Here is a 27,388-nt window from a genome sequence, read left to right as displayed (position 1 = left end):
GAGTGACAGTGGAGGTCAAAGGGATTAACCACATTGTTACTCAATAATGACAGCTGCCAGCTGATCAGGAACCACTAAAGCTCTTAACTTTAAATTTGCTAATTATTAAGCACAAATTTTCCCAATTGCCTTAAAAAAATCAAAACATCCCTGTAGATTTTTTACTATTTCAACAGAAAAACTACACTATTGTAAAAATGAGTATTGCTCTGGTAAATATTACATTGGCTGAAGTAGATTGGCTTTTATATTGGCCATCATAGGCACCCTTTGCAAAGGCTGAATTTTCTCAAGAATAACACGACATAGCTTATGAATGATTAATGTTACTATTTCACAACTGATTACCAGACAAGAATCAACCAATAAAGGGTAAGCTTCATTTAAACATTTTAACATTTTATTCTAGAGACAAGTATAATATGAACAAAACCTATGAACTTTGTTCCAGTTACTAAGAAAAAGAAAGTATGACCAAATCTAACCTCAACCGCATAAGGAATGACTTCAGCAAAGTCATTATTGTAATCCTTGACTGGCTAGGGTCTAAGTCAAAGAGAACCTGCATATTTACTTTCAGGAAATGTGTAATTTCACCGTGTGCACACTATAGACAAAAACCTTCCTTCTTCAATACTACTTTTAAGTAAAATTCAAAACAGGTGTTTAATGCTAAGACTGTAACCAAAATATTTCTTCTTATAACCTATGACTTTGATAAGGCCTCCCTCGGAAATATAATGGTTACATATCCCTTTTATGGCTTTAACAAACCCCTATTTTCTGTCTTCTGTTCCATACAATGTAGAGTCTATTTGCACCCATTCAGTACTAAATTACAGATAAAGTTACAGCAAATTTGTTTTCTCAAAAAAGCAGTGAGGCCTAATATCCCTTGAGTAATAACAGCCTTGTCTTTCATTCAGAAGTAGAACTGGCATAATTTTCTCTCAGAAACAAACTCTGCTTCTTGTGACAATGAACCTGTTCTTAAAATTCTGAATGGGATTCGGCTCAATTTGCAGGTGTTCAGGTAGAAAGGTAAGAGGGCATTTGACCCCTAGTGGGCAATTGTTGCGGTGGTAGGTAACCTCAGTCTGCTCAGTTATATCATTTTATTAGATAGCCAGTTTTCAGCCCTGAATTACTGAGGTATGCTCAAGTGAATCAATAATTTATATAGATGTATTTCACTCATTGTGATGTTATAAAGATACACACTAACAGCCTGCTGCAGATTTGGAACAAAGCAAAAGAAGCTTTAAGATAGGAAAAAAAGCAACTCTCTCTCTCTGAGCACAACAATTATGTAATAATGCTCTGATAGCTTATTAATTTCATTTTTTCAGCTGTTCTAACTAATAGACTCTAATGACATAAATAAGGTATTTTATATGTTTCACTGAAATTGCTTTGGGGATTGTTAATACCCATCATTCAAAACACTATTCAAATTGATTTAAAATTATAATGCTATTATAGATATAACATAATCCAAAACATTTAAAATATAAAATTCAGACAGCTAAAAGATGTTACATTAACTAGCTCTCCTTTTTGAAACAAAGTCTCTCTAAAATATATTAGAGTTTAAATTTCTGGTATAAAATTACTTTCTGAAAGATGAAAACCAAATGCATTTAGGGACTGAGTGCTAAGAGTGTTGTTAATATGGCTGTATGCTGTTAATCATTATCTTGGGAAAATTATATTGTGTTTCATATACTAATACTATGACATTTTTATTAACTCATAATCCCTGTGCTAACAGTCATGCATTAAGCAAGTAATAATTAAGAGGGCAGCAAATATTAAAAATGCCTACTTTTAAATTCTTCATTCATCCTTAATGAATACAGTATCTCCAAGCACTACAGGTTCTTTAAGGACAAACAGTGACATATAATAGTGTATCTCAGAAACTATTAAGTGATGCTTTCCCAAGAAGTCTTCAGTAATAATTACTAGTATTCATGATATTATTGATTCAATTGGTTTATGGAATTAGGTTATTTCAAATTATGATAAATATGTCTTTCTGGAAATTTAAGAATCTGCGTTTTTGTTAGAAACGGGTTTGAGAACAGCCCTCCCCCCACCTCCCAAATAAGTCCCTGTCCACTGCTTAGAAAATGATGTTCATGCTTTCCTGTAGTGTTGGAGAAGCACTGCAATTGGTGTTCACTCTACTTAGCCATATGCACTACAGTAGAATAAGTACTTGGTGGACTTGGCAATGAGAATGATGGAATGGGAACTGCTGAGCTTCACAGGTCAGAGAGGGAGGCTTACAAAATTCTGCCCCCTGAGCCTTCTTGATACAAGTAAGATGGAAAGAGTTGCTGAGAACAAACTTTACAGGAAAGAGAGGCAGAGGAATGTCTATCTCCTTTGTAAAGGTGGGAGCCAAAGAAAGAAAGGGACCCTCAGCAGAAAGAGAGAAATGTTCAAACCAAACAATTTAATTAAAAGTGGGAAAATACTGAATGGAGACTGTCAAAGCAGAGTAAAGCAGAGATATATCCTATATTCATATTCTTGAAAAGCAAAACAAGAAATATGAGAAAGAAGCCAAGGTTCAGTAAATGCTACTGATGGGGGATGTTGTTACACTACAGACTTGCCTTCAACTTTATGCTTTTGCTTCGAAAGATATAAGCCATTCAAAAGATTTACTGACTGTGGAGTATCACAGTGGTATGTGTTAATTGTGACTCAAATGCATTTCAAAATGGTTTTCCTAACCATATTTCCAATCGATCACTCCTTGTAGTGATGGATACAAAAATATATGCAGTGTAACCACAAATAATTGTCTTTATTTGTTTTGTTTTGTTTTGTTTTGTTTTAAATGTGGTAAAGGAAGAGTGTATGTCAGTCCATTAACAAGCAGTGTCTACTTAGGAAGGCTAGACAATTAGAATCAGAATACAGGCATGCCTAATCACGACTCCTATGCAGTTGTGGAAGGAAAAATTATGTCTAGTGCACAGTCAGTGCTCTGTACTAATTGCCCAAGAAGTTCCACTTGCATAATACCAGTTAATAACAGCTCAACAACAGATAGAGAAAGGGGGGCCAATCTCACATAAGCAAAGCTAAATTAGGCCATTTTTTGCTTTTGCAGACTACTGAATACACTGTATAGTATGGCCATCTCTGGGAAAACAGATGATATCTGGTAACTTTGGAATTGCTGTAATACCACTGATGTTATTTGTGGAAATATAAAAGCTTTAAGGATTTGCAGTCCACTAGCAAACCTATACAGTACCACATGTATTAGTTTGGCTTACTGTTATTAATCCCACCCTCCTTTTATTTTTTCAAACCTAAAGTCATTTTACTGATTAAAAACTTAGTTACTCCACTGCATAACTGATGACAGTTCAATTATTTCAACTCAAACGTTAATCTGAAAAAAAGTAAAATATAAAATAGAAATAGAAATAAACTGTGTTTTGCTAGTTTTGAAGAAAGGCTTATTTACCATGAGAGCAGAGACAGACTTTAACTTCTTCAGGATGTAAAAGTATTAATTTTAGCTTTGAAATGTAAAATAATTAAGGAAACTAATTAAATGATTCCTTTCAGACCTCATAGCCATTTGCTCAATACAGCCATTCTACTTCAAGGTCAATTGTAAATTGCTCGTTTTCTTCGAAGAGGTGAATCACTTAAGCCTAGTACTCTGTAAATATCTAACATTCCTCTAAGCAGGAAAAAAAGCCTAGTTTTCATATACTGAAAAATCGCATAGGTGATATTGTTCCCTGCAATGTTACCTAATAAAAAGGATCTTTATTTCTCCATACATAGCTGTGGCTAGTATACAATGTTAACCTATAAAACTGGGGACAGTATACACCCAGCCTTCACCAACCACTAGCCACAGAGAACACAAGGTAATACTAGGATTTTCCTGGATAGCTTTGCTGGACCACCAGTTTGGCCCTTAATTAAGGAATTTAAGCAAACATTCTGCTTGGACTGCAATCTGTTTAATGAAGCCTTGTCACCAAGAACTGCAGCTGCTGTCTGGGGTCAACACAAGGGAGCCCTTGAGAATCTGAAGATAAAGGGGAAAACAACGTGGATGGATAGTTCAGAGAAGCATCAAGATAACCATTATCCTTATGGAAAAGATTTAATCCTAGTCCTTTAGTTATGGAAAATAACCTACACTTGGGAATAGTAAAAATACCTTTTAACATGACTAAAATGTGCAATGAGGATTATGCTAGTAATGTGCTATTAAAATCCTGTCAAATTTAGAAAAAATTAATTAAACCTTTGATGTTCATAAATTACCAGGTCACTTTATTGACTCATCCATATGACACCAAGAGACTCAACACAGCAACACATATATTGTGCTAACCAAGGGAGTTCTTTCTATGCTAGTGTTTTTCATCATTTTTCAAAATGTCTATCCAATTAAAAATGAAAATAGCACCCTTTTCCTATCTTTAATCAAAACTGGCTACATGAGACTTTCTTAAATTGCATGAAATAATTTTATTTTAAGCTTGCTCCAATTCAAATAAAACAAAACATTGTCAGGAGAAGTTTGATTTATGCAGGAGAGGAAATCAAAAGAGTCAAAAGTTATGGGGAAAATTTTGTAGCAAGAAGGAACAAGCCATTTCAAAAATGGAAAAACCATCCATCTCCCTATCATCTGTCTGCACACATGAGAGTCTACCTGGTGCCAAAGTAGAGGAAAGAGAGGTAGTGAAGCCTGGATAACACCTTCTCCACTCTAGTCTCCACTATATTTAGAAGTACTGAGAATGTACTAATAAACCTACTCCTTGTCAGTTCTCTTAACTTCTGACCAGTAATGCCTTCATCGAGGCTTAGCCTCTGATCATCTCCAAAGCTAAAGTAAGTTTTTCTAATCCTGCCGCCACCGGAACTGGGGGCACTACTCTTACCCAATGATATCTGTTTCAACTAAATGTGGTAGATAGGGGTGGACCAATATATCATTTGGCTATTGGACTGGCACCAATAAGAGGAGAAATGACATTATCAGCTATTGGCATTTTTTAGTTGTTGCAGCTGATAATTATGGCCGCATGCCCGGAGCACCCTGGCAAGCATAGTCTGGTATCTGTGCCCCACCACTGGCCCAAGCCTGCAAGACTACAGGTCCTGGTAAGTAGCAGGAGAGGAATGGAGAAGGGGCACTGGGGAGCGGTCACAGGGCACCATGCTCAGCAGCAAAGGGACTGTTACCAGCTGTTGCTGCTGACATTGCAATGCCACACACTTATCAGGGGCCTGAGTGCTGGGGCTGCCACAGAAATGGGCTGTGCGTGGTTGGGGTAAGGCTGTGCACATGGGACATTCTGCTCCACTGGGCACTGGATGCCTTTGCAAAAGCCGTTTCTCCCCAGTGGCTGTAGGGAGCCACTCAGCTGTGTGGGGCCCACCAGCACTGAGGCAGTGGCGTGCTCTGGGGTTCAAACATGCTCAGCACTGCTGTCCGCATAAGGATCCATCCTGCCCACCCAGGACAGCAGCACAGGCTGCATAGGGAGTGGGGCTGCAGGGAGGAGCTGTGGATGAGGGGGCAATGTGCATGAAAATAAAGCAGTCACTTGCCTTCTTCATCAAGGGCCAGAGCAGGCAGGAGGGGTGTGTGTTATAAATGCAAAACAAACAAAAAATGGTTTATGTTACTAGTTTAAAATGTCTTGGGCTGTTACTAAATATTAGGGCTGTGCAAAGCTTTGGTCACCGATTCGATTTGAAGGAGATTCAGCCTGATTCAGCAGCCAAATCACCAAATCCAAATTGAATCAGGAGACCCATTAATCTCTCCGAAATGATTCAGAACTCTCTGAATTGATTTGGAGAGATTTGACAATTCGGCCATAGACACAGCTTTGTAAGTTTTTCCTACATACCTCAAGGTACCAGGCATGGCTTGTGAACACTGAGATGGTGGGGTGGATGGAGCATCCCACAGGAACACTGTGGGGGAGGGTCCCCTGTGCACTCAGTGGCAGACCCAGAAGTGGACCAGAAGTATTTCACTTTCTGGGTCTGAGGGGGGCACTTGGGATTCGTCCACGGTCGATTGCCAAGCATGCAGGGGACACCCCTGTATTCCCATGGGACGCTCCATCTGTCCCACCATCTCAGCATTCATGAGCCACACCTGGTACCTCGAGGTATGTAGAAAAAACATATAAAGCAGTGTCTATGGCCTAATTGTTGATTCTGCAAATCAGAATTGAATATTCAGATTCAGCCAAATTGAATCGGGACAGTGTTCTGAATTAATGAATCAAATCACTGTCCCCCAAATTGGGCTGAATTGAATACTGCCTGCTTTGCACACCCCTACTAAATATCAGTTATCAGATCGGTATTGGCCGATATGGTTGGTTAATCATCAGTTTCGACCAAGAAAATCTTTATCAGTGCAGCCCTAATGGCAACATTTGCTGTATTACACATTTTCAAGGAGCAATGCTACAAGTTATCTAAGGTGGGGCTGTGCAACTTCCAAGCAGCCAGGGGCTGCATGCCCCATGAGCTGCACCAGCAGGAGGTTGCACACCCTGAAGCCATATCAGAATAAACCACAGCCCCCTCAGGCCACACACCTGACAAATGTCCCTACCACCAATGCACCATGTGCATTTATCCCTCTCCTCACTGCTGCACTGTGTCTATATCCCTTGACCCCAAACTAGACTGCACCATGTGCTCCACATTCACCATCAGCTCCCCACTGCTGCACTGCACCACCCCCTGAGGTGAGGTCAGGAGGCAGAACCCAGAGGAGGGAAGGAGAAGCCAGAGCCTCTGGTTGCTCTTGCAGCCCAAGCAATGGGGGTAAGACTGGCTGAGCAGGAGCCGGGGGGGGAGGGGGGAGTCACAAGTTAACCCCTTAAGAGTTGCATATGGTCCACAGGCCACCAATTGGACAATGGTGACCTAATGTATTCTTGAGGCTTTATGTATTAACATAAATAAAAGCAATTAAACAGGATGTCTGTTAGTCACATAATATGTGCTGCAATCATGATTTCATAGATTAGAAAAGATGAAAGGGCTTTCCTCTGATTAGCATTCAAGTTCTTTGATTATTATTGTGTGTACTGGATTCCAATTTATGTTGTATATGTCAAAACAAATAATAAACCACAGGATGAGCAGGAGAAAACATTTATATTATTTATATGAAAAGTATATTAACACAATAATAGAAATATTGGATCCAATAAAACTCTGCAAATTCAGAGTGAATTCTACAGAATTCATTCTTTTCCTCATGGCCAAGTTTTGTGGCTAAAATATCATCTCCCATCTCATATAGGGACACCATGTAGACATAAGCATATTTAGAATTCCTTGAGGGGGATTAGTTGCTAAAGTTGGTAACCTTGATTTTGACCATCTTGCTTTTATGACGTGCTGGAACTTCAAACCTTTACAATGCTTTGAAAGGCAATTTCTGTATTTAATTTCCTTTAGTTTGCCTTTTCTGATTAATATACATCTGGTTTTGTAACTACTGTACATTTTTACTACCTAAGATACAATTCTATCCTTTCAGCAAAACATTACTGTGTAAATACAGAAAGTTCCAATAAATCAACACTACAAATACTCCTTCTACTCATGCAAATTGCTCTAATACTTACTGTTGCTGTACTAAAAAAAAAGTGAAATACTCTGTGTAACATCATTTAATGCAGATGTGACCAAACTGTGGTGCAAGTGCCACAACTGTCTTGGACAACCTCCGTGTGTGACACGTGGCAGATGAGGGAGGGGACAAGCCACACAGCAGCAAATAGGATAGGAAGAAGAAAGCAAAGCAAAAAATCAGACAGGGCACATAGGAAAGCAGAGGAGAAGAAATCAGAGAAGCAGATTGGGCAGAGGAAGAGGATAAGAGTGGCACTCAGGGAGGGTCCAGAAAGGCTGACTGCCACTGGTTTAATGTATTTTGTTTTAAATTTCATAACTGGAATAAAATGAACAATTTAAGATATTTTTCATTCCACCCATATATGCAATCTGAAATAATGACTGTTGAAATGACCATCACTTCCAGAAAGAATGTAAAATGGAAACTGGTAGGACCTGATGGCAAAATATTGATGGTTGTTTATAAAGACACTTTCCCGATAGAATGACATTAGTCAATAATTATTAAAATTCAATGTCACTGCTATCAGAACTGTTCTCTCAGATCTAGAATTCTCTCTTCAACTGATATTTAAATTATTTGGTAGGTCAGTGTGAGAAAGGATCAAGTACTCCTGCCTGTGCTCCTTTAGACCTAGAGATACACAGGGCTGGATCCTAATTTCTAGTACCTCATTCTTGCTATAGTGCAGAGCAGGTTAGAAGTCAGCTTCTTCTTCTTGTGTCTCTACACCATATTTGACCATTTTGTCACACATGTTTGTGTTAATTTATTGTACTTTGTGAGATCTTTCATTGTACATGTATCTGCAAGCAGCAGGCATTGTAGCAGGTGTTGTGGTATAGCCCCACTTCCTCATTAGTTTCTTGGAGTATCCAACTCTGGTACATAGGTGGTTGAGGCATCACCAACTTTACCATAGTTTGTCACCCCCTGGTGACAAGGAATTGGCTGCTGGAATGTCCACTTTTTTTGCTTCAGCCTCTCATTCCATATCTGTAGTTGTGTCTCTTTGGCTGTGGCATTGAGAGGCTGGGTGCTGGTAAGGAATCTCCTGCATGACTTTAGACATTTGTGTGCTGTGGGGTAGTCATATAGCAGGTGTCTCACATCTTCAGTTTGTCTTGATTGTTCTAACCTGCTGGCCATTGCTCTTCTATGTCAGGCGAAGTGATGCCAAGCATCAGGTAAACATTGTTTAAGCTGGTAGGTTTTAGACATCCTGTGATGCATCAGCAGCTATCATTCAGAATGAGGTAGAGGTACTTAGTCAGCTAAAGCAGCCACATGACAAGTTATTGGTTAGGGGAATTTTCAGGAGATACAGAGCTGGCCATAATGACATATCCTATACTAGCTTCAGCTTCAAGGCATGCCAGGAAGAAGTAGGGGCATAGCTAAAGCCCTGATGTACTGCTGCAATCTCTACTATAGAAGACTGGTCCCCTTGGGCTGTTTCAACTGGGTATTGTTTTAAAAAAGTTCTAAGTAACATGGAGAAAGGAACAGCCCTCAGACACTTTCAAAATCAGGAAAGAGGAATGGTGGTATAAATGATGAGCTGAAGCCCATTCTCATGCTATACACTGAACATAGCTTTGATTCAGTTAAAGATCTAGCCCTGTTTGTTTCCAAGGTATTCTGTCTGAGAAGTAGACTCACTTTATAAACCTATGATACTATACTTTAAGATATTATGTGCAAAAATAATGTTAAAATAGCACTAAAGGTTTTAAAACCAAGGAAACTCGGCATACTCAAAATCCTAAATGCTTCCCATAGTGTTCACGTCCTGTAGCTTCTGTATCCCACCACTGAAATTCTGTCATTACCACTACCAGTTTTGTCTTGTATTATTTGTTGGAAGCTCCCTTAAATTGAAGCGGATGTATGGATTGTACAATATCTTAAATTGTTATGTAAGAATCTTGTGGATATAGCTAAGCTCTACACAACTCTCTGCCTCACAGAGCTGTAAAATATTATTACCCCCCACATATAAACTGAAAAAGGCAATTTATGTGACTTGCCAAAGTCTATACAGCAAGTCCAGGCCAGAAGCAAGGTTCATGGTGAGTTGCTAAGTTTCCAATTAGCAGGAAGAATAGCACAGAGAAAAAGGGCAATAACTTAGAATTAGGAGATTTATGTTCCAGTTGCTGTTCTACCAGAGACTTCCTACATGATGCTACACAAGTCTCTCAGTACCTCCCAATTTGTAAAATGAGAATATTATTTTCCTCCATCACGAAAGCATTGTGAGGTTAAGCATTTTGATGTGTTTCCAATGGGGCAGAATTTAGATACAAAATTAGTGCATTCCCCACCGACAATTCCTTTTTCTGTAGGGAATGAAATAGGTACAATATTAAGAAATAGAAAATAAAATATTACTCAGTAGATTTAAGGTCAGAAATGCCGTACCAACTCTGCTTGGACTAGAAGCATGCAAATGTGTAATGTGGTAGAAGTTAGGGTAGGCTGTACTGGACAGGCTATGAGCTGGGAATATCCACCATAGCCTGCAGTGAAAGAATTCCTTCTAGTCAAGGAATGGCAGCAGAACCATCCCTCAAGGTTGCAATTTCTACTTCAGCTGGGATGCTGGTACTCTAGTGATGAGAATGACTGATGGATAGCCGTAGTCTGGTCTCTGTTCCTCACCCGTTCCACTCCTCAGCACCTAGGCCAATGTAAAGGTAAGCACTACACACAACTCTAACATGCTGCCTCAATTTCAGTAACATAGCACTTCTGTTGGATTCTCTTAACCTCTAAAATCAGGGACAGGATTTAGCTGCCTTGCTTTAGTGAAGAGGCAGGAGCAACAGCCTAGTATATGATATTTTCTTTGCTGGTGGCAAGAATGAAACTGACAGAGCTGAGGCTGCTGGACATGCGTGTATGCGCCACAATAAATAAATCCAGCATTTGGCTCTGTCACTGCCACGTCCTTTAGCTTTTGCAGACCAAGGCTGAAAGCTCAGTCAGCAACAGGAAAAAATGTGCAGTTACTTAGGTTAGTGAAGGTTGTATTATTCACAATCTTGACCCTGTTTCCCTTCAGTCTGTTTTTGGACAGCAGATTGGTAAGGGAAAAGCTGATCTTCAGAACTGTGTGTCAAACCAAGAATATTTTTTCCACAAATAATGTATAACTGACCTTGAAGATTTATGTACTCAGATTTAGAAAAAATGAGTTGAAGATATTTCTGTATTAGCCTTGCAAAAATAGGATAATACTAGAAATATCAACAGAGCCTAAATACAGCCACAGCCTTCTGACTAGGCTACACTTATAAAGTGGAAGTGACAGAGACGAATATAGGCAAATTCCACAGACCAACATGTCATGTCTCTTCTGATACCAAGGCAAACCACTCTCTTTCAAGATATACCACTCTCTTTCCTTTTACAAAACCATCTGCTGAAAATACTGTACAGGGCATTTTTCTCTTTTGGAGGGGTGGGGGAGAGAGGGGCTCAACCAACTAACGGTGTCAACTGAAATGGCACATTTTCTTCTAATTTTTCATTGCCTGTGATATCTAAATCCCAGCTCTACTTTTCCTCTCTTTCTTTTAATATCTTTTCTTTAGTATCCTATCACTTCCAAAAATTGCTGGTGTCCAAGAGTATTAAAGGCCTTCTCTAAAGATGTCACTGTGCCATTTCCACTGGAAAATTAAGCAAAGCTGAGTTATATCTGAATAATGACCTGGTGGAACTGACTCATTTATTTGCAATTTAGAAGTCTATAAAAGAACAATTTCCTTTCTCACATATAAACAAACTGTGTGAAGAGAAAGAATAACAAGGATATGCGCATAGAAAGCTTTCTTTTGACTTTGTACTGAGAAGTATGGGGGGTGGTTGTGCAGTGGCACTGCCTTTCTTCCAAATGAGAAAGGAAACAAGTTTATTTTATGACTAACGGTTATACATTCAAACTGGCAATTAAAGTGCTTTATTGAGGCCATTTTGGGACACCAAATACTTTGAAGATTAGACATTCTTCCATATTTCATGTTCAATGTTCCTCTAAGTAAAATATGTGGTTCCTTTAGTTATTCTGTTATGAATTGTACTTTAAAGGCAAAGGGACATTTTTGATAATGCACATCTTAAACTTTTCATTAAACTACCAAATTTAAATTCTACCTTTTTGTGCACTCTGACATTTTTGTCTGGCATTTTCATTAATTTTGCGACATACATAAATGTAGCTGAAATGTTAACTGATCAATACTTTGTCTCTCTCATGTAGCACTAGAGCGCAGCTCCCCAAGGACCATACAGCAGTACAGAAATTAAATGTGTAAAATATCAAATGTTAATGTTAAACACGGCAACACTTACTGTATAACAACTGAAAAGGCTAAAAGAATTCCAAATGGACAGATGGTAGCACAAATTATCTACAATCACATTTAAAGATTAAAGTTTGTCCTGTAAAATAATTCATTGACTCACGTTGAAGTGTGTCCTTTTACTGATAGCTCAGTTGTCCAATTATTTTTGCACTCATTACAGTGAGAAATGACAGTACTGGAAAGAGAGAGTATACACTTTTTCCCCCCATGCTGCACCCACTGACATCCACAAAAACACAAATGTCTGGTCAAGAGTCTGATGGAAATTAGGCTCAATTTAGTAGACATTTCAGTGCCAACAGAAGATGAGTCCAAAGAGAAATCTTGCCACTTGTGCATATTATATAACAGTACAAATTTATGCACTTAAATATGATATTAATTATTGATTAATTAATTATTAAGAAGAAAAATATGTTGAGATGATGTTAAGTATTTTTCTTACCTAAAGGAAAGCAATCAAATTTAAAGTGAAGGCTCCCCCTTTGTATTATACTCATTTCTTTTTTGCCTAGGTATTAAGAGTATGATAACTATTAAAAAAGATCACATTTTCTATCTATGACCAATATCTTGGCAAAATAGAGCCACTGAAGATTTAATAGGACTGTTTTACAATTTTGATATTAATTGAATATTGTTGCTATTTATTTCTTTTAATTAACAGTTGGCAAAGAAAACATACGAGGAAGATATTCTGACAAAAAGATATTGTCAGCATAGCAATTCTACTATATTTTAGATTCAAAGTCAGGTCATTCTCATCATACAATTTATATTCCATGAACTGCTAACACAGAAGCAGGATTTTCTTGAGAATATCCTACTAAAGTAAATGACACAATAATATAAAAGCTTTCATTCAAAAAATGTATTTATGTAGTAATAATATGATGCTTCTCAAACTTTTATATTTATTGTGATTTATTGAGCCACAGTAAAAAAAAATAAAGTAAAAATTGAGTAGATACTGAAGGCGTTATTCATGGAAAATTCCCATTGAAGATCATGGTATTTTGAAAGTGCAACAGACTTGTAGAGTTTTTTTGTACAGGCGATGTATAAGCTAGAAAGTCCCCACACTTGTCTTCCAGAAGGTCTGGAAATCCGTGAGAAAAAATTAACTCGGAACCCCAGGTCGACAATTTTTTAGCATTTCACTGGACTTTGAAGTTCAACAGGCAACCCAGTTTTGGGACAAAAGCATTCTGAAATACTTTAAAGTTTCTAGTCTCTATAGGCACATCTCCATGAGATGTTTAATGCGCAGTAGGTTAATGTGCCATAGAATTAGTCTACTGAGCATTAAGCATCATGAAAAGACCGTGTGCCTTTGCTACTGTGCAGTAGTGCCGGCTACTGTGCAATTAGTTAGTTATATTAGAGGTACTAAACTTAAAGCACAGTAGCAATGGCACATTCATGCACATGTAAATGGGCCCTGTGTAGACATAGCTTGGGGTAGGTTTATCTGGTAAATTCAACATCACATTGAGGAAGTTCTGAAGAATGCTGTGTTGCTCTGGGTGAACTTCTTAAAAAACAAGCTGTATAGCTACAACTACATATGTACCAGGGTGAGCTAATTAGCCCAAATGGACTAATTAGCTGTCCCAAGTGCTACACAGAAGGAGGAAACTCACCTGGAACAGCACAGTGTGATGAGGATGGTAAGTTTACTGTAGAGGCATAGCCTAAGATGACTGCTATGATTCCTGAAGTCAAAAACTGTACCACTAAACCTACTAACTTTGAAAAGAGCATCAGTGAACATTTGAACGTATAAGAAACCTTGAGTAAATAACTAACGTAAAATAGCATTACCATATACATTTAAAAGGTCTGTTTGTGTTTTCATTATAAAGCCCCCTTTTCAGTAGTGTGTAGATCATCTGATATGGAAAGATTTTCTCATCACACCTGAAGCTGTGACTCCCTTGTATTCCTTTCTTCACTGATTTTAGAATATTTTTTCTACAGTATTCTATCATCATGTGCATGTGAGCATATCTAGAAGGAGGGATTGGAGTGAGACAGGAAGAAGGGGAATTTGGGATTTATCATAAATTTTGATCAGTCAAACAAACTATTCAAGGATTTTGATGATTTGGAAAAAAAATCAGTTTTTCATTTTGTAAAACTGCCTGAAACCCTTATTTTACTACTGTATATCAGACATGGCTTAATGTAGAAGCCTATGTCTTCTAGTCTTTCTAGAAGACTGAATGGTTAATTTTAAAGTTAATTTATAAAATGTTGTTTATTGGTTTGTGTAACAGGCTTCTGTTTCCCTTAGGTGCTTTGTGCGCTCTAGCATCTCACTGAGATTATTAGGCGTTCTGGACACTTCATCAGTCACCTCCATCACTCTCACTTGCCATGCCTTCAGTGTTGTTATAAATTTGGGGGGTGCCCTGAGACCACCAGGGTGACCCTTCAGGCACTTCATTCTGCCCAGCTCAGCATTGGGCTCCTCAGTCTGCTTCATTTCACTTTAAAGGTACAGCAAATTAACTTCAGTACACTGGTATAGGAATGGGCAGACAAAACTGCTGTGGAGGACCAGTTGACACTTGCTGCCAATCAGTAGATTCACCATCCTCCCCCACCTTTTAAAATGATTTAGTCTTACATCGTCCCATAACCACACTTCCACAAGACAGTGTTGAATTTTACAGGGATGTGGGGAAGCTATGAAATTCCAGCTACAACTTTGAATCACAGTCTCCACTAATCCTTGTTAAATTCCTTGCTAAATTCTCAGAGATATTGTTTAAGTAACAAATGTCTATTTAACTAGAGGTAGAGTTATATACATCTTTTACAACACAGGAAGCAGAAAAAAAAGTCTTTAAAATATCTGTTGAGACATGCTCCTTGGAAAGAGAGACTTGAAAATAGTAACCATAAGTAGAACCCTATGATGTAGGGCAGGACAGAAATAGTTTTAAACATACAGTACTGAAATAGATGCAGTAGATCAATGCCAGTTCTTAAAGTAACTGTTATAAAAAAACATGGTCTGTTATGTGGGGGAAGAAAAACAAGTATATTTTTCTATAACCAGAAATGTTTCTACTACAATGTACTATAACTAGTGTAAAAAGGATATTTGCTATGGCACCAAAATAAAAGGACTGCATTTATCTATTTGGAACTGCTTGTTAAGATGGCTTCTGGTCATGTTCTATTAAGATAAATGGTGACACAACTTTCTTCATGGTGACAGCAGTGGACCACAAGATAGAAACTACCATGCTTGCCATACATTTCCCCATATCCTATTGACATTAAAAAGGATTTCCATGTCTGCAGTGAAAGGAGAATTGGACAGCTGAACATTTACTGATCTGAATAGCAGTGCTAACGTGAAAATGTGACCTTACAGAGAAACAAGCACTATCATAACAGAGTTTTTATCATCTAAACTGAGAAACAGGGAGAGAAGTTTATCGCCCTTTTAAATTAAGGCCTAGAAGATATATTTATATTATCGTAGACAACAGCATTAGTCAAAAACTGAGATGTTCACAGTTCAAACTCATTCTTTGTGTAATGTTCATATCTGTGTGCACAGAGGGTGTCATATACAACCCTTTCACATTCACAGAAGCTGCAACAGGGCAAGTATTTGCCTCCCAATGGTGGCTAGGTACAGTACCCCCTCTTAGAAGACAACTGCTTTAAATGCCAGACACAGTACAAAAGGATCCCTGCCTAGGCGTAGTGATTCAGTGCAGCTCCAAGACAACCCAGACAGCTCTTCCCACTTGTGAGATACAACAGTCAGTTTCCGAGTCTGCCCAAAGTTGTGTGCGTACATCCGCTCCCACCCTGACAATCTGGATGTCCAACTGGCAAAATCCAAGTGACGAATTTGGCTGTGGGTTTGAAGCTCATGTCATTATAAAGCAACAACATAAAGTGCACAGAATTTACTAAAAGGACACAGAGTTTTAACTCTAAATTTTCTATATTTTATATCAAGTGTGTAAACCTTAACAAAAATAATGTTTGGGGTGCAATTAGAGTTTCATGGGACCACAAGATGCAACCTGGAGCCAGAATTTAGGGACTAAAAAAAGAATATTTACAGCAGACAATTGCATTTTCTCTGAGAAGTAACTGTTTTGGTCTAGGGCTACCCACATTTTTATAAACAAACTTTCAAATATAATATTTATTTAGCAAGTGAAAGATCTGATTCCCCTCATAACATAAATGCCATGTTAATAATGTGTACCAAACATCTGTACAAAGGGTTTTCCCTCAGAGGTCTGTATTTTAAACAACTTTAATTTTAAAGTACCAAAAATATTGAAAAAAAAGAGACAGATATTGTGCCAAGCCCTGCAAATTGATAATACTGGTGTCAAAAGAACTACTTATGCAAGGAAAAAATGAATTGTTAGCAAATTCTGGTTTTGCTCCATTGTATTTATACACATATCCACCAGGCAAACATTTTCTTTCTTGAACCCATGAACTTTTAAACTTAATTCTGTTTTTAGAATTTAAATAAAAAGTACATATAAAAAACAGGTTGAGTTTCAGCCTGGAGGAAAGCCAAGGCCATACAGCCATTTTGAAGACTGGATGATAACAGGAACATTATACCCAACCAAACAAACCACCTTGACCAAAAATGATGAGAAATATTACAAGATGATCATACCACAAAAGCAGCAAGACTCCTTGGGGGTGAATCCCAGTCAAAGCAACTGTTTACATAGTAGGCGGCATTTATAAGAACCATGACACAACGCTTCATGCGGATGAAGTTTCTTAGTAGCAGCTGTGGGAAAGATGAAAATATTGTCAGAAAAAACAAGACCTCACACAACTTCACACTATCAAGACAGCTTAGAATATATTCATACTCACTTGGGTATGTAAGCAAGTTAGTAAAATTGAAAGAGTGGCCATCTCTATACCAGGCTGGACTGTGATTATGAATGAGGCCATGAAAATATGCCTTGTGAACTTGCTCCAGCTTTAAAAACACTAAGGCTAAGGATAGATATACACATAAACCAGTTTAAGTGATCATAAATTGATTTAAACCTGTAGCAGAACAGATGTTCAGTGCACATAAACCAGCTTTAAAATGGCTGAAACTGGTTCGAGATAAACTTGGTTGAATGTAGTAGCAGACTCAACTGATTTTGGTAAACTGGTTTATGCAATGTCTGTACCAGACCCATTCCTGGTTTAACTTAAACCAGAGTCCCCCAGCACCCCAAATGCTTTGCAGCCCTGGGTGGGGCTTTCTGCTCCAGAGCAGGGCTGGCCCCTCCACTCTGCTCCCTAGGTGGAGCTCAGGCAGAGATGGTAGGCACAGCAGTGTCTGCCTAGCTTCCCCCTATTCTCAAGTAGGGAATCCCTACTTGAGAACTCCCTGCTCAAGTAGGGATTTCCCCCTCCCCTTTCCTACAGCAGGGACCGTACTGAGCATGTGGTATGCTAGCTAATGCTGAGAAGTGTCTGTGTAAGGCAGACAGGACAAAGGCAGACAGGATACTGTCTGCTAAAGGATTTTTGGAGCTAATCAACAGGTTAGTTGGTAAAGTCCCTCCATTCCTTCCTTGGAAAAAGTTGTTTAAGAAGAGTTTGAATTAATGAAAGAGGCTTTTTGTTCTTGATGGGGTGCTAAATGCTGTGTTATCAACTGCCTCTGGCTCCCTCTCCATTCAGAAGCAGCGAGGGTGGGGGGACCCCTCCCTAATCAGAGTATCTTGCCAGGGCCTGGCCATGCCCTCCCCCCCCCCCCCCCCGATCAGCTTTATAGAAGGGAAGGGAGGGTTGCTCTAGCACCCCCCAGCTTCTAGCCTGAGCCATGTGCCTGCATTTTCTCAGTCCAGAGGGAATGTCTGTACACTTGCAACTGGTTCAGCCTAGCAAGGTTAGACAAACTGCAAAGATTGAATCAATTCAGGCTCAGGCTTTTTGAATGTCTGTGCCTAGCTTAAGTGCCAAAAGAATGTCACATAGCTGCTGTCTGGCATATGCCCTGCCCACAGCATACCCAGACTCTTAGTGTCAGTCATGCTATAACAGCAGCACTGGGCATGCCCACCACTGCTCTAACAGTAGCTAAATTACATCCTGTTAACGCTCAGGATGTGGAGAAAAGTGGGTGGGCAGTGTGGGCTTTTCATGGTGATGTTCCTCAGGATGATTCAATGCAGCATAGACATGTTAAATCCGCCAAATTGTTTAAATGTAGATTTAGAATACTACTATGTATTGGAAAATAGGAGGGGCAAAGGAATCTCAGCAGTTACAGAAGTCAGTTTATCACATGCTGAATTTAATTCTAATGTTTATAAGTCTGAAATACATACAAACTGTTGCATTTATCCCAATTCAAGGTGTGTATTAAAAATATGAAAAAATCATGTGCAAGGATTTAAGTATCATTTAGTTATCGAGCTTTTGGAATTTTACTAAAAGCTTTCAGTAGTGTGTACCTACATTTAGGCTCAGCCATCAATATTTAACTAAGTGGTGTGATTTGTCAGGGATGACTAACATTCACTATCTCTCTGACTTCAACAGTTTGAAAATCTTGGCCTTTGCTTGTAAATGTGTGTTGTGAGATATTATCTGCAAACAATACCAAATTATTGCTATAAACAAACCAAGATACTTCATATATCCATTTTTTCCCTGTTGGCTATAGACTGTGATAGTGGTCTTTTCAGTTACCATTAGTACTAAAGGTTTAACACAATAATCTTAACAAGAAGAATTCTTCATATTTATTTGTACAAACTGAATTACAAGGAGGAAAAGATTTCAGTCCAGGGAGAAAACTCTTTAAATTACTGATATATTAGGCATCATTATTATCTTAAGGTAGCCATCATAATTAATTTGGGTTTTGGATTAACACTTTACTTTTAAAGAAGAACCCACCAATCATCAGGTAACATGGATATTTTAAAATGTTACTATAGCAATTACTAATGAAGTACTCTCTTTTTAATTTTTAAATAGTTTTTTTTTCTTTTATAGGCTGTGCTGTAAGCAAATATTCTAAAACCAAAAGAGGGTATTTAAAGTTATTGCCTTTGCCATCTGCAAGCAAGTATAATAACAAACATTTTCTGTTATGAAAGTAGGGAGAACAGCAATTCTTGAATAAAAGGCCTTCTTGTTTGTTTGCTGTAATAATGGTGAAAAAATGCAGCTCCAAAAACTGCTTTCCCTACAATAGTGAAGAAAGATAGTATTTTGCCCTTTTGCAATCTCTTCTGTGAAATACAATGGACAATGGATACTTAATTCATGTGGTAGATAATGTAAATCACATTAAGGTTTATGAAGGTTCATTAATAGTTGAACTGAATATGCTCCTACAAAAAAAAAAACTTTAAAAACTTTCCCTTTCCTACCATGCATAACAAAAAAGGCAACTTCCCACAACTCAACTCAACTCAACTCCCAAGAACTAAAATACAGAACTACGGATCGCAAAGAATTCTACCAAATATAAACTAACTGGAAATATCACAAAATGCATTTTTAAAGCAATTATAACAGTCTGTTTCTATAACAACTAAATAGCACTGAAAAGTCATAAACTATTTTGTCTCACTTACTTGTCTCTAAATACCATATAACACACTTAAAATCTAACTGACTGTTGATACGCTCCTAACCTCAACAAAATGGAGTTCTTTCAAGTCAAGGTCAAGAGCAAAAATTTATGCTAGACTTAGTTTACATCCACCTGTGGTATATAACCTGATATGTGTGGACACACCAATTGTTTCAACTGTGTTCTCATTCAGACATTTCATGAAAAATCAAACTGCAGTATAGAATGAATAGATACAATAAAAAATTGCATATTGTTCATGACCATTCTTAAATCTCAGAATTCATTTTTGCTAACAGAAAATTGACATGTAATTCTTTCCAGACATAGCAGTTTGATAGGAGATATTTAGCAGCTTACACCTGATCCTTAAGCCTTTCCAAACAGATTAGTCTTTTCTTACTTTTTACCTGTTTAGACAGTCTGTTTTCCTCTTCAATGTACTTCTGTTCTTTGGGCATTAATGTTCGTATGCTGGCTTTCACCTATACACCAAAATATGTGTCAATATTATGGGCTTATGTCATACTTAGTAATGACACATACTTCAATTTGCAATAATTATAAAGTTCCAAAGTCATGGCTCCCAAGCCCACAAAATATAAATGTATATACAGGCACAAGCTTCTATTTCTTACATTAGCAGCACTACAAGCAGCAGCAGCAGCAGCAGCAGCAGCACAGTAACAAAAAGAGTGGGTGTGCCAGGCAGTGGCAGAAGAGCATTCTGTAGTATACATCAAGGTTTAGAGAAAATGAGGAATGACAGAAATTCTCTACAAATCAGGAACAAAAGCTTTCATGAAACTGAACTCTTTAGCAGTACAAAAAAGCTAAAGTTAAGACTTACAGCATTAAAAATCACATCTATTTCAAGATAGATGACCCCCTTTGTTGGCCCTGTCAGCTGCTTGTTTTTCAAGACGTAGGCTTTCTGTTCACCATTTTGAATCTGCGGGAAAAGGACATGACAGCCGTCTGTCTCACGGTCTCCACTGAATACACTCCCTCAGTGACCTTTGACCCCCAGCTGCTGAAACTGACAGAGAACCCAAAACAACTGTGGCAATTCTGACAAGTACCTGTTCATTACCAGGACCAAGTCTGTCAGGAAAAATTAACTATCATGGGATTCAACATGGCCGTGAATTGAGTATGTTAAAATTTTAGTGTTCTTATTACAGACCTTGGTTGAAAAATGACAGACACAGAGCTGAGATTTTTTTTTTCCTTGAGCAAGAGAAATACAGAGCAGTATGTCAGGTGAATGAAACTTACAGACAGCAATGGTATAGCAACTTTCCCCAGAAAGTCAGCACTTCGATCTCGATCTTCATCATAAACTGTCACTTCTAGAACTGAGTGGATATCTTTAATATTGCTATAGAGGAAAAAAAAATACACATAGAGGAAGAAAGAAAAGTCACCTACATCAATGGTTACAAGGACAAAAGCATAAAAAGTTAGCAAAAAGCAGATATTTGTGTATTTTAGAAAGCCTAACAGGAAACAAACTAAGGTAAATAAGATGTCGTTAAATACAACCAAAAGCAGAGATTGGTTACTTCAGAGGCAACACTGCAGCTGTAGTATCTGCAGCACCTTACACGACTGTAAATTTGTTAAAAGTGTTCCTTTAAATCTTGTACCTGGTGTAGGTGCTACACAAGTTACAATGAAAGCCAGTGGTAAGTAGTACTAAGGGATTTACAGAAAGAGACATCAGGTTTGATAGTCATAAATGACTACACCTGAAAATTCCACTGTCCTTGTGGTCATTTCAAATGCCACATGCTTTGGTATCTGTAGCCCTCTAAATAGAAATAGAAATAAACTAGCTGACTATGTCCTTAGGGTCAGAATGAGCTCCCCACTTCCAAAATCGTAGCTTAATCCAAAATATTCAATAGCCACACTAAAAATGAATTTAGAAAAAGATGTACAAACCTTATTACATTTTTCACCTACTCTTAAACATTAAACAGTTCATCACTGTGCATAGCAAGTGACGTTATATATTGTAAAATCCTGTGTGATATTTATTTATTTAATTTTTTTTTTTTTGGTTAAGGGAAAAGAAACAAAAATCGTTTGACCGCACTTATTATTTTATCAAATTCCTTGCTGAGAAAATATGAATTAAAGAAAAACAATAGCACTTGACTAAAACGTAGATACACGTGAAGTTGAATTTTAGGACAAAATCCATTAACCAATTTAAGAATAACCAAAGCAATTAACACGTGCATATACATACTGCAAGGGGTAAAACCTTCCCTTGAAGTTCTTACTAATTTTTCTATTTTCTTCCTGATAAGTCTTTTGTTCCTTACAAAAATATGTGAGTCTTTATTCAGAGACCCTGGTCAAGTAACAGAGGCTGATTAGTCACTGATTCTCTTAGCAGATAATTAACAATAAATTAATGAAGAATTTAGCATGGTTTTGCAGATACATAAATGAGAACTATGTGAGAAAGCTAATGAGAATTACAATTGCTGTAGGATTTTTCTTTTGTTCTGAATTAATTACTGAGGCCCCATCTCAGAAGAACGAGAGTTATGCTGCATAGATTCTATAGTATAGGTGGCAAAATATAGGACAGACAATTTTTTAGAAAGATAGAAAAAATTGACTCAAAGGTCATTCTGAGACCAAACGCAATACTTAATATTCTCATTGTTGCCAAAGTGAAACTCACAGAAAGCTTAAGCTTCTACTGTTTGTGAGTTGATTGTCGATATCAGCAGCAAAGAAATCTGAAGTTGATCAATTTTCTCCTCATCAGTATCACACTGCAATCAGGGAGACTCAATTTATATATATATATATATATATATATATATATATATAAAAATTGTGTGTCTGTGTACACACACACACACACACACATATATGAAAGAAAGAAACTAAAACAATGAAATAAGGTAACAATTCAAAGTATTCTTCTTTGCATTTGTTGGAACCTTTTATTATTTTCAAAACTACAGAAAAGTACAACAGCTGTGCCACTTCTAAACTGAATGTTGCAGAGTGCCATTTATCCAATAGCAGCATTGCATAATTATAATATCAAATAGTACTGTAACAAGGTCATTTGTCAAATCAGATAAACAAATTGAAAAAAAATGAAAATCAGCAAGAAGCTCTTCCTGAAAAAGGATGCTTCTGATTTATTTCCTTCTCACATATACTGAACTTGTGGTATTCATTAAGATAATAATTATGTTTCATAATGATCATTAGCATCAACATGTTTCCTCATTTCCAAAAATCTAGGACCAAATCCTCTGAGATGAGCTCTTTCAACTTTCACCAAAGCTACTGGGAGTTAGGAATACTCTGTACTCCACAACTACTCTCTCACAGGAACGGACCTCCTCTTTTTAACAAAGTGATCTAGTTTTCACTTATCTGAAAGCATTTTCAATTTTTCTTAATTCCACTGAAAAGGAATTCAACTATTTAGCTTAAAAATAAGAGTATTTCACAACTATTTCTCTGGAATAGCAGTAGGTAATTTTGATTTTTAAAAGTAAAAAAAAAAAAAAACTTACAATGTGAAGACTTTGTTCCATTCAGGGTTGAGATTCTTGTAGACTGTATGTGTCAGCAGTCTGTCATTGTTCAACTCAACTACACAAAATGGGTCACTTTTACCTATGAAGAGAGAATTTGGAACAAAACCCATGAGCTGGCAAAAGTAAATCAAGATTGGATTTATTTCCAAAAGATCCACCTGTGTGTCTGGTTCAAACAAGATTTCAATCAGGGAAGTCCTCTGGCCTGTCTTATATACATGTCAGACTAAATGATCACAATGGTCTCTTCTGGTTTTACAATCTATAATTGTTCTGTACTGAAAATTCATAAAACTTCCATCCCGACTGGGAATGCAAGGACAAAATCTACTACTTTTCTAATTGCAAACTGCAAAAATCCTGCAAGCTTGTCAACATTTCCAGGATGAACTGAGAGGACTTGGTATGCTGTGCAGTCAATAGTTTGCCAGTAATGATTAGATCCTTATAACATTTTGATGCATAGTAAACATATTACTCTTTATTATTTGTATTATCACAGTACTTAGAAGCCCTTTCAGGGATAGGGCTGCCAACGTGTTAAACTGCACAAAACAAAAAACAAAACAATGGTCCCTACTTCAAAGAACCTACAATCCAAATATAAGATAACAGATCATGGTTGGACATGGACAGATGGGAGTACACAGAGAATCAATGAGACAATAAAGGTTATATGGTAGGCAGTAGTGTCAGTGCATCAGCAGCCTAACTGTTGTAGTTTTTTTCAAGTAGCCTGGTAAAGGAGGGGTTAAGAAGTGACTTGGAGATGAACAAGAAAATGGCTTTTCAGATGTTTACGTCAACCAGTGCACTGTCGTCTCTCATCACGAAATAGCTTTTTGTCCTCTACCATACCATTGACCAAATCACCAGAATCAGCCAGAACTACCTTCTGGCAAAAAGAATGGAAGAAACCAGGCAACAAAGCTGCTGAATGGAGCCAGTGAGAAATTACCACAGTGAGGAGTTAGCATCTGGCTCCCACTACAAATGGCATACATGACAGAGCCTGAACAGGTTGAGAGTGGGTCTCAACAGATGCAATTTTCTCATGAAATTATGGAGCCCCTCCACTACTGACCAATGTGTTTGTCAAGAGAAGCAAACCATGGATCATTTCCTGAGATGCCCTGTAGCACCACAATGCACCCCACAAGATCTGGCAACACCAACACCAGAAGCAGTGGCCTGGGCAGAATACTGGGAACAGACCATATACAAGGATTCGATTGGAGGCATAGTAAAGAAGATGTGTACAAGGAGCTCCTACCAAATGTGAGAGGTGGGATGGGAAAAAAGCATGAAGATTCTTGTTTGAAACTTTAACACAGGGATGACCACTTTTCAACTGGCCAAGGGCTGCATGCCCCTCAGGCAGCATCAGTGAGGACTGCATGCCATGAAGGCTCTAACAGGGTGAGCCATGGGCCCCCCAGTCCATGTGAGTCTATGTGGATGCCCCCACTACTGCACTGTGTGCCCATGTGGGCACCCTGCCTGCATTTACACTGAGCATCTGCACAGCTCCAGACTCCCTTCTCCTCCTGCCTCCATCACCTAGGGTACAGGCAGGAAGTCATAGCCAGAGGAGGAAAAAGGAACCCTGGGGCTACTGTTGCAGTTGGAGCAATAAGAGGAGCAGGAGCTGAACTTCAACTTAACCTCTTCCTCTCCCCCACCCCAGGTCACTAGTTGGAAAGCCCGGCTTTAATGTATGGAACATAATTCATGTTACGTGAAGTTTAGCATCCTGAGTTGATCTGAGGTGGGGTTCACTAAATGAGAGTTAATACATAAGCCATAAAGGGACCTGAAAGTGAGGACACACCGATTATGTTTATGAGATTAAAAAAAAAGAACCAGCCAAGGCAAAAATGTAACAGAAGAGCATAGGAAAATGATCTTTGTAGCATTATTCCGATTGCATATGGGTAGGGAAAGACTACAGTTGCCAAGGCTAAAGAAAGCAGGGAAAAACCTACACAGTTTTAGCTGTACAAATAAATAGGGAAGCCCTATTTATGTCCTTCCAGATGAAGTGCAGAAAGAATTTTCAGGAATAGGACGTAGCTTAGATATTGAGGACCTAGAGAGACTTGAAGATGGCCTCAATTACAGGCCAAAGTGACAGACAAAATGATGGTGTTGTCCATAGTGCTTGACAATGCAGATGGTGGGGGAGGGAGGAAGAGGGGGAGGTGGGGGGGAGAAAGAAAGGAATCAAGACCTTTGTTGAGCTGTTAAAGGAAATGTTAGAAAGAGATGCCAAGATTTTAGTGTAGACGTGTCTGGAGTAAAGAGTTAGGTTTGTGAGTCATCCACATGGCGCTCGTAGTTGAGTTTGTGTTTGCAAATGAAATTGCCCAGAGACAAGGTGTGGAAAATAGAATACTGTCGAACCCTGGATTCCTGGAAACTGCAGAAAGATTACTGGATGAAGAAGATATTGGAGGAGGAGGAAGAAGATGGAGGGAGGAGGAGAGGTAGGCATAGTAAGAATCAAATTATTTATCTGATATTTTATTAGAAAGAATCTCCTAGCAAGTAAGAATAAAGGCTTAAATTACTGGGGAGAAAGAGACACTAGTGTCCATAACTATAACTATTGTTCCCATATTTTTGAAGAGGATGCATCACTTTGACTTCTCATGATTAATTAATGAAACAAAGCAGTGTCAGCGAACAAAGTAAATTACAAGTAAATTCCAACACAGCACAGTGATGATGATTTTAAGACTAATTCTGCTTGACTTACATACATATACTTCCTATTTAAGGGACTGTGTTTATCATACATTTTTGAGGGGTGTTGGTTGTAGCCATGTTAGTCTAAGGATGTAGGCAGACAAGGTTCTTTGGATAAATCTGAAATTTACTAATCTTCTTGGAAGATCCAGGAAGAGCACAAAACAACAGCAGATGCTCCCTCTGCTTGAAGAAGGCTGTCTGTATCCAAAAGCTTGCAAAGGAGACTTTTTCCAACTATTTTAGTTGGTCTAATAAAAGACATCAAATTTACCCAGAGAACCTTGTCTCCCTACATTGTTAGACCAACACAGCTACAACCAACACCGCTGAAACATATATGATAAACACAGTCACTTAAAGAGAAGGTATACGTATGTAAGTCAACCAGAATTAGTCTTAAAATTATCATCACTGTGCTGTGTTGGAATTTACCTGCAATTTACTTTGTTAGCAGACACTGCTTTGTTTCACTAATTAATCATGGGAAGTTAAAATGATGCAGTAGACCAAGGAGGTTATCCTCTTCAAAAGTATGGAAAAAAATTGATATAGTTATGGACACTTGTGTCTCTTTCTCCCCTTATTCTTGCTTGCTGAGAGATTCTTTCTGGATCTTCTGGGAAGAGCACAAAACAACTGTGGATGCTCCTTCTGCCTGAAGAAGGGTGTTTGGACCTGAAAGCTTTCAGAGAATAATTTTTCCAGCTATTTTAGTTGGTCTGATAAAAGATATCAGATTTACCCAACAAATCTTGTGTGTTTATCATGGTGTGAAAGCATGCATAGAATCTGCATCTAAATTTAAGGATATAAATACATGAGTACTAAGCTTTAAAATAATTTGTTACTGCCATAATCTGAGGAAAGTATGCCTTGTTAAAGTTAACAACAAATAAACAGCATATTCCAGAGTGGCTTAACCTTGTTTCTAGTCTACCTACAGACAGCAAAGTATTTGGAAGTTATTGAATGTCAGTATTGGCTCCCCACAATCAAATCTAGCAAACTAAGCAATTGTATTTCACAATGTCTTCAATATTTCTCTAATGCACTGTCATGTATTATATGAACCCATAAATTCAGTAGCTCAATGGGGCTACATTAATGATATTAGTAAGCATGTAATTTGTTTCATACCTTATACAAATGACAATGAAATCAATATTTAGACAAAGCTGTCCAAGGGTCACATCTTCCAAACTGTAATATTGATTCAGACTACATCAGAGGTTAATGTGCATATTATTAACTTTAATGATAAAGAACAATTGTTTTAAACACATTGTGAATTACAGTCACAGTGGATGTTTATGTTCCCCTGAAAGCTGAATATCATCGAATCTTCTCTATTAATCTTGAAAAAAGGATGCATTAATTAACCATCAGATGCTACCTTCAGAGTTTT

The 27,388-nt window shown here is 37.9% G+C and overlaps 1 protein-coding gene across 3 annotated transcripts in view; it reads right to left on the bottom strand.

Moving 5' to 3' along the window:
- MCTP1 (multiple C2 and transmembrane domain containing 1) overlaps positions 1-27,388 on the bottom strand; it is a 559,099-nt gene that overhangs the window by 135,495 nt on the left and 396,216 nt on the right. For all 3 annotated transcript variants that reach the window (XM_059725021.1, XM_059725023.1, XM_059725022.1), the window contains 5 exons: positions 23,209-23,311; positions 20,930-21,032; positions 20,502-20,603; positions 20,062-20,136; positions 16,724-16,843 (listed from right to left, as the gene is read on the bottom strand). In XM_059725021.1, coding sequence (XP_059581004.1) covers positions 16,724-16,843; positions 20,062-20,136; positions 20,502-20,603; positions 20,930-21,032; positions 23,209-23,311 — 503 coding nt within the window. The remainder of the gene's footprint in view (positions 1-16,723; positions 16,844-20,061; positions 20,137-20,501; positions 20,604-20,929; positions 21,033-23,208; positions 23,312-27,388) is intronic.

Source organism: Alligator mississippiensis, chromosome 3 (genome assembly GCF_030867095.1).
Source record: "Alligator mississippiensis isolate rAllMis1 chromosome 3, rAllMis1, whole genome shotgun sequence".
Lineage (NCBI taxonomy): Eukaryota > Metazoa > Chordata > Crocodylia > Alligatoridae > Alligator > Alligator mississippiensis.
The sequence above is the reverse complement of the archived record's forward strand: the minus strand, read 5'-3'. Positions and strand labels throughout refer to the sequence as shown.